This window comes from Haliotis asinina, chromosome 5 (genome assembly GCF_037392515.1).
Source record: "Haliotis asinina isolate JCU_RB_2024 chromosome 5, JCU_Hal_asi_v2, whole genome shotgun sequence".
NCBI lineage: Eukaryota > Metazoa > Mollusca > Gastropoda > Lepetellida > Haliotidae > Haliotis > Haliotis asinina.
Window position 1 is genome coordinate 64,997,213 of NC_090284.1, and position 16,959 is coordinate 65,014,171.

A 16,959-nucleotide genomic window follows, 5' to 3' on the forward strand; every position below is an offset into this window, starting at 1 on the left:
ACAATGCACACATGAAAGAAACTAATAGAGTCACACAAAACCTGCAAAAATGTTATCACAGAATTGTACATATGTGTGTGTGTGTGTGTGTGTGCGTGCGTATATTTGTACGTACAGTTGTATATTTTATACACTCCATCACAGCGAAAGTAAACTTGAGAAGAGGGATAATACCAGGAAGCATTTGCATATTGAACAACAAAAGAAATGCAAAAATGAAATCTAATGTTCATGTCTTCTATTTGAAACGTTGCCAACAAACCAGTTACGTCATTACATTAATCAACAGGAAATAATTCAGTAGGAAAAGACAAACGCTTCCTAGGGATGTTTGTTTACAGTGTCGACATGCGCAGTTGACACCCAGAAAGGAGAAAGTCGTTTCAAATGTTCAGTTATGTATGATGCATGTCCTAGGTGACCACTCTGTCTACATTCTTCTCCTCTACTTCTTCATGATGACGACATATGCGATGATGTTATCCCACCCAGAAGTGTACATGTCCTGTTGCTTGATGTATTCAACCAGCAGGTCATAGAATGAGTTGATCAGGTCACGTCTTGACTCGGACGATCTACTGGACAGAGCCTGCCTGAACATGTATTCCGTCCAAGACCGAATTGCAGAGACGAACTTAGGAATGGAACTGTCCAGATTTTCTGTGTTCCCTGGAACAAAAGCACTGACTTATGAGACAAAAAGAGGACATTACACACATAAGCGTCCGATTCAGCTAAAGTCGCATTTAATTACCAGAACATCGAGCAACTAAAGTATCAGTAGATGTATAAAGAGATTTTTAGGATCTGTTCAGACACCCAGGGGACCGTTTCATTGAGAACAGGGTGCCGATGACATGTAGCGCTCTTATGTGATACCGGCACTTATCACAGTGGGTTCGAATCCGGTTTCCCCTGAAATATTTTCTAGGGTTGTCTGCGCCAAACCCGTTTTCGTGAGTTAGAGTAAAAGCAATCCTTCCATACCTACAAGACTGAGACACGCTGTGAAATACGAACCCTATCATTCAAGAACACACGTGTTGTTACCTGGGTCCTTGGTATGATATGGTTACCTTTCCGTGAACATGTATTATCGCATATATCAACACATACTTATGGTGAAGTCGATATTGTACAATGGAGGTATATGTGGCATATGCTTGTATGAAAATGTACTTGTTTATGCTGTATAATTTTAGTACTTGAACTTTATTATGTACAGTGACACTCTACATGTTCATCTTAGGACACTATGGTTTGTTTGCTTAAAACTATTTAAGTTGTAATTATCTTGTATAGAATGGTGTAACAGTGTTTTATTTTCTACAACAATTATATAATGGCAGGTAAGATACTGAAGGTTAGTGGTAGTGTTCTAAAGTTGGTTGTTTAATGCGTATGTCAATTATATTGACGTTTAGTTATGTTTGTCAAGTATTTCAGAAGCATTTCATTCATCTGAGTGAGTTAAGATTTTAAATCACATGGCAATATTTCAGTCATGCAGTGACTACAAGAAGGTATAGAATTATAATGATTACCTATTAAATCATAAACACCTGTAAACAATGGTGTTTAACTATAGAGGACGATACAATGTTAAAAGGGACTATAGATTGCCAACAACACAAGGTAGATCACCATACCGGGGACCGTGAGGACGTACAGTACTTGTACTACCTCCATGGATTCATTTATCTGAAACGTTTATGTTACATTTATCAGTAAGAAAAGTGCTGTAAACCATAGCCCCCAAATGGCTAATTTCACATTCTCATCATTCCCGTGTACCAATCTGGGTACACTTCTAGTAACACTTCAGTATAGCTAAGCATGGTAACAAGGGAACATGGTCTACGCTTCGCTTACTATAAAAAAGGTCAGTTAATTACTTTAACAGTAAACTATGTTCAAGTGCATTTGTTCTTTTGTAACTATATTATATCACTTTCATTTTAAATATTATTTGGTTATTTGATACATGTGGTAATGCTTTGAACTAGCTAAAGTTGGTACATTACGTTAACGCCAAAGTTCATGCTGATTTTGTACAATAACTAATGTAAAACCATATAGCATTTTAAGTACTGCTCTACGTTCACACTCGTTTTCCTAAGTATTCTAAATGTATGTATGTGCAATAGTTGTCTGTGTGTTGAGTGAGAAGAGAGCAGAAAATATGTTGAAAGCTTTATCATGTTGTTGATTGTTCTGTATGAGCAACCATTGTACCCATCTTTCCCTGCATATATGTTGTTAATTGTTCTCTTCGAATTGTGTGGACGGAGATCGTAAATAATGGTGAACGTATTGTCACTACGATGAATAGTAATTGTTATGGGCAGGTCGCATGAGATCTCATGTTAAAGCACAGTGTGGTCTAATCCTTAAGGCTCTATTCCATGGTAGGATGAATTTATATATGTCAATATGTTTCCATTGTTATGTACACCTTTCGGGTAGCTGTGAAGGGTTGCCAGATAGTTATCTGTTGCATGTCATGTTAATTGTTTTACTGTTTAAATTTAACATTATTTGGCGTGTTATTTGGCAAAGTGTAATTTGGCAATGACATATCTCTTGGTTGCGCAACCAACATCATGCATATAATTTCATGTGATTATGATTCCCCTTGACATTTCATAATGCCGTTTAATTTACATGTGTATTTTTAGACCACATAATTAATAAATATAAGGGGTCAATATGATATTACTTACGATAATATTGTCACTTCGACCACAACCTCGTTTCCGAGGAAGAAAGCGTTATATCCATGCAAAATCCGTTTGTTCAGCAATGTGTAGTAAGCAGTCTTGATTTTATAAACTCGATAAAACTGGAACTCCATTTTCTATCCTGGAAGCGTGGTAGGGGGCGATCCATCCATATACCACAGGCTTCCACAAAGCTCACTTCGTAGACAATAACAACCAATTTAAGCACACTACGGAGTCTGGTGGAAATCTGTGCATAGCGACACCATCACCCGACCCCAAAGAACAATTGACGGCAACACAACAATTCGTCATGTCTTTGGTGACGCCGAGAAATCAGCAAAATGATGAGCTTCCTACACATTTTCTATACATTTACCTGCAAACCGTTCCTTCTATGACGTCACTGTAGGGCTCTGTCGACAGAGTTAAGTAACCTGTCTGCGGTTTCGTTTGCGGGCGAGAGAGAAGCAGACGGCTTTTTAGCAACTTTTAAGCGCTTGGTATTAATTAACCACAAGGTTTTTTTAAAAGAAAAATGGTGTTTCGTTTATGATTAACCAAAAGTCTTTCATATGCAGTGGTAAAAAGAGTACCAAAAATTTGAGTTTAGTGGTCCTTTAAGGCTCTATTCTGGGGTAGCATGCATTAATATATGTCAATATGTTTCTATTTTTGAGCACACCTTTCGGGTAGCCGCGAAAGGTTGCCAAATAGTTATCTGTTGTATGTCATGTCAATTGTGAATTTTATTGTCCGACGATGTACATATTGTTTACTTTTAACATTGTTTAGCGTGTTATTTGGCAAAGTGTAATTTGGCAATGACATATCTTTGGGAATTATGCATATAATTTCATGTGATTATAATTTCCCTTGAGAATTCATGATGTCGTTTAATTTACATGTGTAAATGTTAGACTACAAAAATTAATTGTGATAAACTAATTGTGATACCTATGCAAAACATTATGAAATGTGTAAATGTTTCTAAGAATGGTATGTGTGTTTCAGAGCTGATGTATAGCTAAGGAATATCTAAATTTGCTGTTCTCCAACACACGCTTAGCTTGATCATTCATGTTAATTTCAAACTTCTTAATGCATTCACCTCTCCTCTTCACAAAATCAGACAATGATCTGTCTGCCGATTCCGTATGTTGATGCTAATGCTTTTTGTGTGGGTCGAGGCATTTTATCAAAATGTATCAGCTGTACCTTTTGTTGAAGTATCAAATCACATCTTGCACGTTTTGCGGGCCGAGACATATTGGCAATACTGACTGCTACACTATGATTTTTACCTTAAATACCCTCTAATTACTCTATGTAAGTGGCACGTACCACTCACAAGTTAACAAGATACTGATTGACACTTACCGTTTCTGAATAATCTCGGGAAATGTGTTGTTACAGTGTTTACAGTCAAATTGCCCACTATTCACCACTCTATGTCACTCACTAATTAACATTATACTAATTGATACTTCCCATTTCTGAATAATCTCGGGTAGTAACTGCGAATTGCGTTGACACATCATTTTTACCTAATTGAATCAAAGGGTTGCGCCGTCTTTCATGTGCCGTTGCTTACAGATTTGTTTTCATAACAATTTGACAGAAGCCTATTTTTACAGATGTTTCTAGATGATTTCTGCCGGGACTGAAACTTTGTACCGTTGTAGACGGAATGCCTGTGTTTACAAAGGCCGATATTGCCAGAGTCCACTGTAAACCACACCTCACCACACAGCGAAACATCTGATTCTTTATATCACTTGGCAATTTAACCAGCTGTGACAATTTCATACGAATTGACTGCCATTGTGGTTAAACGTATGTTTTGGCAAGAAAGAACGTAACAAGATCTAAACTCGATACAGAATTCAGATGCTTCTTTTAGCACAACATTGAATTCTTGGAAAATGGCTCCCGACATATAAAGAATCGTTAGTGGGATCCAAAATGACACAAGGCGCAGAGGGTGATCAATGTCTGAAACGATGTCGACCAATTCCCTATAAAAATTGTAGTCATTCTTGGATTCCTATCGACGACCGGTGAAAACTGACTAAAGGAATACAACTTTGCAAGATGGTGCCATTCACCAAAGGTTTACCATGTCGTGTACAAGGAAACCTCTTACCTGTTTCTTCCTTTCGCCTCTGTGACATGATTTGTATACGTTCATGTTGGATTAGTAGAGACTCGATACGCAGCCCCGCCTTCACAACCGGGGAATCTGCATCAAGGAATGGAGCTCGTAGTTCATCCTCACTTCTATAGTATCCAGAATAGTTGGCTGCCTCGTACTCACGCTGAATAAAAAAAGATATTTACCTATAAGGAGGGACACACGGTACTGCAAAACAGAGGACATGTTTCAGATTATCAAATTCTGGAATTAATCTCTAAAACTCCTAGAGGTCTTATTCAAGTATGTTTTTCAATTGGTTTAAAAAGTACATTTACACACAAATCTTGTAAACGTTTTGTTTCTTTTAATAGCCTCACTTTGAACTATTCCAGCTTTATGACGGCGGAGTGTAGACAATCGAGTCTGGACAAGACAATCTAATGATTAACAACATGATCATCTATATAACTGGGAACCCGTGAAGGTCAGGGGTCTGCAGCAACCCATGCTTGCCATAAAAGGCGACTATGCTTGTCGTAAGAGGTGTCTAACGGGATCGGGTGGTCAGGCTCGCTGACTTGGTTGACACATGTCATCGGTTCCCATTTGCGCAGATCGATGCTCATGCTGTTGATCACTGGATTATCTGGTCCAGACTCGATTATTTACAGACCGCCGCCATACAGCTGGAATATTGCTGATGAAAAGTTCTAACTTCGATTTGCACAGCTCAAAGGTTTTGAACGAAAATGTGTCATCCATTGCTTCCACGAACGTCACTGACAGCAATCTCGTGGAATGGGAAACTGACATTCATGCCATGTGTCACATAACATACTCTTCAACTCAAAATGTGCTAACATCAACAATAACATATTGATGATATCCATGAAATATCAGGTAACAATCAGGTTGTCCATACGGTACCTCAAAGTGAACGCACTATATGCAGGGTGACTTACACTTTATCGTTTATGACTAGAGAGTGACGTCTTAACATTGCAACAATGGAATTCTCCTCCCATGTCAAAGAATACATACTCGCTGCTGACAGTTATTTTGAGGTGTTGCTTAGACAATCACAGTTCGTTCGCAAGACGCTGACGTTTCATTTTCAAGATTATCATTGATAATTGGATCATTGGTCACATGATGTTTGTTGTCTTTCTGTGGCGAGTGACAACGGGCACATTTGATCACGAACATGTCTCCGATGCAATGTTGTTTTTGACCTCTTCAACAGATATAAATTAGAACTGAGGTGATGGTCTGAAACTCACTGCCAGTGAGTGAGTGAGTGAGTTAATATTTAACGTCACATCGGCAGTATTGCAGCCATATCGTGACGAGAGCATTCTTAAAAAAGGAATCTATGTGTATGATAAAACCTGTCGACGAAAGACAGTAAAACAACTAGAATATCACAATAAGAAATAAAACTAGCGTGAAAAGTTAAAACTAATATCCCTATTCAGACAATACAATATAAAAACAGGCTATATAGATCACCAACAACTGAAGGTAGATCACCATACTAGGGGCCATGGGGACTTACAGTACACCTGCTAACTGCATGGTCCCTAGCTGGATTTACACCATCCCCTCAGCCGCTGGTGATAGTATGCAAGATTAGCCCCAAATTAAAATGACAGAAATACTATGGCTAAAAAAATGGAAGACTAAATTTGACTTCAATTGTTTGGGACTTACGTACCCTCTCAGGAGGACAATAATTTTACAGTTACGAATTCAAACTTCCAAGCATAAAATATCTATCTATTTACAATTCATTTAGTAAATCTAAGTCTTTTAAAAAAACAATAATTAAATGAGAGCTAACATTATTAAAAAGATCCTTCAAAGTTTGTGAATTAAAATATTTATCCCTTGTGATGGGATATTCAACACAGTCAAGCAAAACATGCTTGACTGTGGTTCTTTCATCACAAGGGATACAAAACGGAGGATCTTCACCTTTTAATAGATAATCGTGAGTATACCTCGTATGGCCAATGCGACATCGTCGCATAATGACCTCCTCAAATCTGGACTGACAACAAAAGTAACTATATATAACCAATGTAATGTTTTATTTCATGTAATTTATTTATACCTACCAGGGTATCCCACTTCTTCTGCATCAGATCACGGATATAAGATCTTATATGTAGCTTTCAGTATCTTACTGTACCTGTGTCACGTGCTGCATGTCCCTTAACAATCTCCAGACTGTCGTCATAGCTACCCACAGGTTTTGTAAATGAACACTGCTTTCTCCATACTTCCTTTCTGTGTCTTCAACAGGAACAACAAGCAACATACACCCACCTATGAGAAAATATTACAATATAATCTATGGTTATGCACCACGAATGTGATTGTAGAGTTATAACAGATGCGTACATGATTGGATGGTAGGAGAGATCACTTCAACAATCTGATATTCAGTTTTGACTTGTGCCGAGCTCCACCTTTTGGTTTCAGCATTTTCCCAGCCTTTGAAATCTTATCAAGTTTGACTCTTTCACGAAGTTTTCAAGGAACGTAACATTACAAGCTGTTTGGCAAATGCTACACAATTCACGACCACAAACCCTGTAATTCTGTATGCTATGCGATATTTTCAAATTTGACGTAGGACGGGTATGCCCAACTACCTGAATTTGTTTCTGAGGACAGCCGGGGCAGTCAATTCTGTTGCCTTGTTCTATAATGATATATTCGCCATTATTGCACTGTTCTATGATGATATATTTACCACTTTTGATTTCATTTGCTCTGATGAGGAGAAATCTTTGCCATGCCTCAGATGCCAAATCAGCAACAGCATCGCATTCAGAACGTGAGCCGTCGGGAAACTTACTCAACGAATCTTTATAAGACACAGACCTGTAAGTAAATCAGAGTGTCTTCATAAATATTACTGTATTATTTTGACATTGCAGAAATGGCCAGTCATGTGTGTATGTAAAAAGAATGCACCCTATTTGGACTGGCCAATGTGGGATTTGGGTCTGTATAGGTCGCTGATACCATAATTATGAAATGAGCAGAAATTGGTATGCAATGGTTATGCTCGTTACCTCAGCTGATTGTTGTACAGCGACAGCTTGGAGAATTTGCCATATGATCAAGACTCATTTACAGGCCGTTGTGATATTGCTGGAATATTGCCGTCTGAAGCAGATGGCTAACGTATTTCATATCATTTGATAAACACAATGAATAAATGTGATAGATAATGAACACACAGATTAACAGTGGAAAGGGTACAGCTGCATCACTATGTGTTGTCGCTAGGAAACAACAATGCTGTTGGAGGTTTGTGTGTGAATACTGTCATTTACATTTTTGAGGAGGAAATTCTCCGATGTGACACTTATTCAGTGACCTACGAAAAACCTCGATTCTTCTGTGTGTAGTTCACATAAATTTAGTTTTGAAAGCAGGATATTCTGAAAAAAGGTTATCAATTCAATTTCGATACATGAGAAACGGAATCAATGTAAACAGTGATGTATGCTTCACGGTTATCCTCAGATTGTGCTGTATCATATGATAATGTACTGTCTGACCACCTGTAAATTCGGAATAAACACAACATGGAACGACCTGCGCAAAGAGGTGAATATGTTTTGAATCAAGTAAAAGAAAATCCAATAGTCAAGGTTAAACGATGTTTCTCTCACCTTGGCAGAAAGTGGGCAGACCAAAAACATAAGACGATGTTGAAGGTATCATCAGGAAGGCACTGCCTATAGAAGCTTGTGGGACACATGGAGACGAAGACCTTTTGGTTTCCAAACTCTCTCCCATTTCCTTTAACACACAGAGGAGTGGGTCACGGCACACCTTACATGATCTATAATGATCTTTTAAAGACTTCACTAATACAGCAGTCATCAGTCAACAGGAGAGTCTGAACATTCACAACTTTCATTTCCATTGTTATGAAAATAATTATTACTTTCTACATTACATAATATAATCCTTAAGTATGTCAATAAACACATGAAGCAAATTGTACCTATTACAAACACATAACCTTGCAGATGTCGTATACGTGAATACGTGTTTTGAGTATTTATATAGTATTTCGCTCTGGTCTATTTGACAATATCGGACAGAATACTTATTGGTTCCAGATTATCCATTATGAGGATTTCAAATTTCTTCCGGATCGTGCAAATGTTCTATTTTTCAATACACCGATGCTCCTTGCACTTTTGCCAAAAACCTTCTTCCGATGTAGTACAGAAGACAAGAGTTGTCATACAGATGACTCATGATGAATTGTGGAGGTTTCTTATGTCTTTCTTATCGTATATCTTTCATATTCCATGGTATGAATGATCTGTACTTTAACACAATGTCACATGTATGTGCAAGACAAAGTCAACAGGTTTATGAGAGGAGAGACATAGATGAACCCCGTTTTGTAAGTCCGCGAAGGTGAATTTACTAGAACTACTTTTGGTTGTATTTCCGACTTGTAAATATCTCATTGATGGTATAATTGTGTGGAATAAAATCACCTACTGCTGACATTCTTAACCAAGGCATTGTAGTCATTATTGGTACCATCTTCGTAGATTATGTGAACAGTGAGGTCTTCACCATAAAGCCTCCTAAGGGCACCTGTAAGGACAGATATAATATGGAACGTATTATTTAATCGTGAGTAGAACTTGTTTCCTTCTTTTATCAATTTTAGATATTCTTAATAACTTTTTTGTCAGAATAAAAACGACAATGAAACGTAATTGGTTGCAACTGATCAAAAGTAGGTCACAGGTTCCTCCATTAAGATACACGTTTTCATGACTATCATGTATTCTGTAAATGTCGTTACATTCACAGTCTACGGGGTGTACACAACAATGACCCACCAGAAGACAGCGTGTATGTTCTATATTATGAACAACAGTTTGTCAGATTTGACTGAATGCATTTCAGAATGTACAGCATTGAGCAAAACCTACTCGACCCACTGATGGTCACGCCGTCCAACGGAAGCTGACATCAACATAATTGTTGAACACATTGTCAAACAGATGTTAAAGTAAAGTTCCTAGTATATAAAACTGTAATAAAAATATATACTCAGTCGACTGTTTGTCAACAGTGTGCCTGTCCGTTGGGACAGGCCAATATAACCAAAGTCTAATTCATTAATGTACTCCAAAGAATCATAATATAAGATTACTTAATTAATTCAATCAGCATTTCATCCACCGTTTTAAATGGAGGACATAAGTGTTGTTTCTGGAGCATAACTCGAAAACCGTTCAATATCTTTCATCAAAACTTGAGATATACATCAAACAATGGTGCCTGTTGCTATGTTCTATGTTTTGGGATTTTTTTATTCTACACGATTTCCCTGAAACCGTTTTGGACTAATTCTGAAAGGAGAGGGCGGTGGATTTCAAACATTAAAACCTCAAGTCTTCGCATTGGAGGCTGCTGCATGTAACAACCTGGGACTGAGGCTCTGCCTTTTGCTATTTACTAATTTTAAGAAAACAAATGCTTGTTTCTATGGCAAAGTTTGGCTCTGTTTGTAGCGGTATACTTTTTTCTTTCTAAAAGTGAAGGGTGTGTTTCCGTTGATAAGAAGGCACTACATAAATAAATTCAGAATAGATCATCTCGAGAATTCAAGCTGTACATAACAGGCGTGTGGGTAACCCATTGAATGATGATTGTCTCCTCATAGGTACAAAATATGAAAATGTTTCAGGTGTACCAAGTTGCCAGAAAATAGTTCTAAGCTGCCTAATGCCATAGTCACTAACTTGTCAGTAGATGTGTTTACCTAGCAGATATTCCACAATATCCTTGGATGAAGATCCGTCGTGACATCCATAGTCACCAACTGTAAACGTCTCGTTCCTCGGAATGACTGAAGTGCCTTTAATGATAGAAAACATTGTCATAGTACATTTAGTTGTATGTTAATGATCTTAATGTTCGAGTAGCATTTAAAGGAGTAGCCAGCCAACACCGCTTACTTCATGAGCAAACTTTTCCCACAAGAGACACAAAAACGAGTTTCTTCACAGGATAAGGGAAGAGAGGGGAGGAGGAGTCTCATTGTTAAAGCGTTCGTTCCTCACTCCGAAGACCTTGATTCGAATCCCCACATGGCACAATGTGTGAAGCCTATTTCTGGCAGGTTTGCTGGAATATAGCTAAAAGTGGCGCAAAGCAATATCACTCACTCATTCTTTACAAGATGTCATATGAACTTTAAAATCATATATAAAATCATCCAACACAACTACATGCTCTGAGGATCCAATTCCAACCACTCTTTTGTCTGAATGCTTGGACATTTTGTTACCATTAATATCAATGATTGTGAACAAACGTTCAAAGTAAGGCACCTGATGTCTTCATGAATTCTTTCATCCGACCACACCTAGAGAAAATTACGATAGATCCGGACAAGCTAAACTCATCTTGCTCATATGAGGAATCACCATGGAATGAAATTCGAGTCTTTTGCTGATGAAGTCCAACTCATTGAAAATTTTCACTCAAGCAACATAAGTTTAGATGGCACAACAACATGTACATCGGATATTTAGGCTCAGCTGACTGGCAGGAAAGTAAAACTTAATGAAGAAAAGACTACGTTGATGGGGCCTTTGCGTCAAAGTAAGTCTTGGTGTCTGTTTGGTAGGGCTGTAAAGACACATCGAGCCATGAGTTGCAGTTGTTGAGTCTCTGGTAGTAATAATTCCATAGAAGGAACGAAAAAGCATGAATGCATCGATAGTATGCGTGACTATTGATAGTTTAGTAACTGACTTCTGATGGAAAATACTCATCTCAAAATAAAGGATGTCTGGGTGCAGCCTTGCAACTTCACAGAGGTTATGTGGTAACTGTTTACTTGATCTGGCTGTCGAGTTTATTGTCAGTTATTGAAAGAGACTGAAACTGTTTCACCTTGTGTATGTGTCATATAAACCATGCACTCATTTGCGAAATGATTTTAAACGAGACAATTCAAGAACAGAAATACTATTGCAATACAACTGCAATTGAATTGCACCCACCTGAGTATTGTCGCAATAGACTATCGCTATCGCAATAGTATGTTGCAAAAGCTGTCGCTATCCGAATAGCTGTTTACACCTCAATAGTCACCCCACCCCACCCCACTATTTAGACTCACCCGTGAAGGTCCCGGGGTAGAATAAGCCTTCGGCAACTCATGCTTGCCATAAAGGCGACTATCCTTGTTATAAGAGGCGTCTAACGATCGGGTGGTCAGACTCGCTGACTTGGTTGACATATGTCGTCGGTTCCCAATTGTGCAGATCGATGCTCATGTTGTTGACCACTGAATTGTCTGGTCCAGACTCGATTACTTACAGACCGCCACCATATAGCTGGAATATTGCTGAGTGCGGCGTAAAACTAAACTCACTCACTATTAAGACTCACACCTCATCATGAACAAGCAGGTAGTCAGTCTCTCCAGGACATACTTGAGATGCCTGAAGCCCGCCTGAAGCCATAACACCTTGGGTCACTCCCTTGTCCTGACACGCGTAGACCATGGCAAAATCCCCGTCTTTGGACTCAAGAAAACCTTATAACAAAGACTCCAGAAAGTACAGAACACTACAGCACGGATGGTGTTAAGAGTGTCCAAATTCCCGACCATTACACCAGCTCTACAATCACTACACTGGCTTCCTGTAGAAGCCAGACTGAAATTCAAAGTTCTGTGCCTGACGTCCAAGTGCTACTATGAATTGGCTCCAGCATATCTATCGTGTCTGCTCAGTCACCACCAGTCCCAACGTTCACTACGCTCACATAATCTCCACCTTCTGTCAGTTAATCAGTACAACATCACAGACTGTGGCGATACGCCATTCTGTGTATATGCTCCAAGACTCTGGAACAGTCTGTCTCGAAACATAAAACTCTCTCCTTCATTTGACTCTTTCACATCACGACTAAGGACTTCCTTATCCATGAACAATATGACCTTTGAACTACGTGCCGCTATGAGCATTATTGGTAGATGCAGGTTGTGCTGCATGGTGGTGAAATATCCCATATACGTGCCAATATTGGGTGAATCCAATAAATAGCTCTAAACCAGTGCGTTGGTATGAGAGAACGTTCATTTGATGCTCAACCCTTGAAGATCCGAGGTCTTCAACATTCGTAAGACCTGGTTCATAAATCGATGCTCATGATGTCAGTTGCTGGATTATCTGGATTATTTTCAGACCGCCGTCATATGGCTGTAACTTGACGACGTTAAACAATAAACAAAGTCAATATTATGACATAGGAGATACAAGGATACAGTAGAATTTTATTGAGTAAAAACGTGTCCAAAATAATCACTCTTTGTTCCTGTCAATTTATTTGACAAAAGTGGAAATTATGTTTACGTCTATATTGATTTTTTTAAATGTCGTTTGATATGTCAAAATCTAATGGGTTGCTTGACCTTCCTCACAAGCCTACTAATAATCACGTGGTTATTGTTCAAGCTGCCACCCATGAAGCATGTATGCATGTAGGTAACAGCGCATTTCCCATGTCTTACCATGTGACCAGTACTATCGAGTTTCAAATCGCACAAACTGCAATTGTGAAATTATACCCCCCAACGTAATTGTTGCCTTTCATAGCACGTGGGCATGACAGTCATTACTTGAAATGCTCTGTGACAACTTGCGGCACATGTGCATATTCCAGCATGTTAGGGTATGATTGACTGTTTCAACCATCACTTAAGTCATTGCACTAAGATTAATGTTCACGCTTCATTGTACACTTTGAACATGACCTATGTAAAACCTGTTATGACAGTGATAATGGCAGATGTAATTTGTACTAATACCTATAATCTGACGCACTGTGTCATAAAAGTAATGGGACTGAGTCCTGACGATGGTGCCAAAGGACCTGGAATACTGGTCTTCGAAGACGCCCGTACATCTGCTGTCCATTGTGCTGTAACATTCAATGTTGAACGCATCATATCTATTGTAAAGTTAAAGGCACAGTTTCACACATTTTCGACAACATGTTCGTCTATATTATATATAAAGGGAACGAGAGTCGTTTTTATTCAACGTTGCATTAATTCATTCGATTTGTTCTAAATTTAGTATCGTAAACTAAATACGTAAATGGTGTCTTTAATCGATTTCTTTTAACCACGGTGACTTTTCTCTTCTGCCCTAATACGTACGGTTTCAGACATACAATGTCTCCAATATTCAACAGAGGCTAGTCCTTGGCACCTGTGTTGTAAACATCTGTACACATGCGCTCCTTTTTGAACAAATAGATTCACCTCGTTTCACCCGCAATCAGTGCATGACAAAAATCAAGACTGTGGTAATTATAAACATGTAATGATTATTTTACATGTGTGCCCCAATATTAAAGGCATATGACTATATAACGTTATAGTAGCAATCTAAACTGCTATCCATTATAACCTTGCTCATTGTTTATTCAGTGTTATATTGAATATGTTACACTTGTCTGTGTTCTATTTTGCCAGCATAAAGGTGATTCAAAAACCTTTTTTCGCGGCACGTCGAAACCGTAAAAGTTATGTGCGCGTGTATATATGTGTTGCTTTTGTCAATATTCTACCGGTATGATGTACAATACAATGGCCGTGAAAAGCAATTTTGATCAAGTAAATTAGCTATCGGTATTTGTAACGACGTCCACAAATCGTATGCTGCACTTCAGGTGTAAACCGTCGCTACAGTATAATTAAAAATGATCTGGTGCCTGAATTATATGTTCAAAGGATTATGTCCAGACAGCTAAGAAAATATACTGCAAGGTTAAGATGTGAAAACCTTCCTCTACATGTAGAAACAGGTCGGCACATCATACCATCACCCCTTTAAAATCACGACATAGTAAATTTTATACGTGTTGAAATTGAAATTCATTTTACCTCTGAATGCAAATTCTATGATGACCTGCGTAATAACCTTTGTTTTAACCTTGACAATGCACAGGGACCTACAGACCTTTTTATCAAATTGTTAATTGAAAATAGCTCAGAAAATATTCAAATGTGTACACATGAGCATTCATTAAGTATCACCAAGAATAATTGTTGATTGTAACAAAAAGGGTCAAAACAGAGAAGTCAACCAGTTATGTCTAAGTACACATGCAGTTAGCATGCAATTCACGTGCTGACTCAAACGCATGATTTTCATGCTAAAGTTCTGTCATGGTACATGCGACTGAGGAGTATAAAAATGTGAAATGAAGCATTCTCATTGCTTTCTTATCGACGCATCAATAATTGAACAGTGCTGAAAGTGAACGTTTTGGATATGCCGAGGCGTAGGCTTTCTAAATATACCAGATGGCAGATTACTGGTATGTATGAAGCTGGTTGTCTTGTTGCAGCATTGGTTCGGATTGAATATCAATCACGCTGTCATTAGTCGCCTTGTAAGGAAACATGCGGCCACTGGTTACGTCAAGGACCGTTCACGATCACGAAGGTCGAGGAAGACCATTCCCAATGATGACCATGCCCTAGTTCGCCTAGTGCGAGGCAGGCCCATGACCAATGCCAAAGATCTCAGAGAACAATGGAGAATAGGTGTTCGTCTCTCAACCAGCACAATCCGAAGAAGCTCAGGTCCGCTGGACACCGTGCACGTCGTCCTATCGGACGTCCGTTATTCACTGATAGACACACGGCTCAACGTTTGGCGTGGTGTAATCAACGGCAAAACCACAATCTGAGGACATGGCACAGGAGCCATTGGTTCGATGAAGTCTGTTTTCTTCAATGTGTTAGTGATGGCTGTTGGCGAGTTTGAAGGAGGAGTAATAAAGTTCATAAACAGCGGATGATCCATGCAGCTGAACTCTTTGGCGGTGGCTCTGTAATGTTGTGGGGGCGTACTTCCTATGACTCTAAGCTGAATCTTATCACCATTCAAGGGACACTCAATGGCCAGAGACAGACAGACAGACAAACAGTTTATTTGAGTCTCACCTCATTACAGTGAAATACATACAGATACATTGGTAAAAGACACGCGTTTGAAAGGTAATGAGAAACTCTATACAGAGTTATGAGAGACTATCATTTTAAAACATAAGAAGACATTAGATAAATACACAGAATAAGAAACGCTCTGCATCCTGGCGTTCAGAGAAGTTGTCTAGTGCATCATAGCGTTCCATTAGCTCACGTCTGATATCATCATATAGTGGACATCTTAAAAGGACATGACATTCGTCTTCGACTTCATCTTTACAAACAGAGCATGTTCTTTCCACGAGTGGTGTACTAGTGTATAGACCGGTTTCAACTCTTAGAGACGCAACTCCGCTTCTGAACTTGGCTAATGCTCTCCTATGTGATCTGGGGATCTGTGCTGTGACATAAGGTTCTGTGACGTAAGAGTCCTCGAAGCGGGCGTACAATCGCAGCTTGTTCCCTCCCTTCCCTGATACACCCTGCGTTTGTGTTTCTGTGTTCTTCCACTGTGTAGTGAACTCCTCCAGCACTTTACTCTCTACACTTCTCACCACGTGTCGGGGACAGTATCTGTGGTGTATAAGGTGGCCGAGACAGAGGTCGCTGAACTTGTGTTGAACTCTGTACGTCCAGTTTCGTTTCCGTCTTACAGTCCACCGTTGGGACCAGATATCAACAGGAACTACTGGAAGCTGCTGTTGTCCCGTATGTTGATATCCACCCCCTGGCCAGTTGGTCAGTATTTATGGACGATAACGCTAGGCCCCATCGTTCCAGAGCTGTTATCGCATACTTGCAGAACAACGCAGTTGGCAGGTTACCTTCCCTGATCTCAACCGATATGAGCATTTATGGGACCATCTGGCTCGTCAGGTTCAAGTAAGGGACCTACCTGTTCAAAATCTACAGGAATTAGCCCAGACTCTTCACGGGGAACGGCAGAGGATTCCAATGATTCGCAGCAGGAGGAGGAGGGTTGCAACAGTTGAGGGGACGGTACACAAAATACTGATGTCACCATTACTGTTGGTTTAGGATTGAACAGACAACGTTTTCTGAGAACTTTGTTCACGTTCGACCAC

The 16,959-nt window shown here is 39.2% G+C and overlaps 1 protein-coding gene across 1 annotated transcript; it reads right to left on the reverse strand.

The window, feature by feature from the left end:
- Window positions 1-445: 445 nt before the first annotated feature.
- LOC137284892 (uncharacterized) lies at window positions 446-13,847 on the reverse strand. The gene is made up of 8 exons (XM_067816922.1): window positions 13,739-13,847; window positions 10,676-10,771; window positions 9,397-9,495; window positions 8,547-8,676; window positions 7,616-7,746; window positions 7,049-7,185; window positions 4,867-5,038; window positions 446-669 (listed from the first exon to the last, which is right to left on the reverse strand). The coding sequence occupies exons 1-8, from the start codon at window positions 13,845-13,847 to the stop codon at window positions 446-448; spliced, it is 1,098 nt and encodes a 365-aa protein (XP_067673023.1).
- Window positions 13,848-16,959: the final 3,112 nt, after the last annotated feature.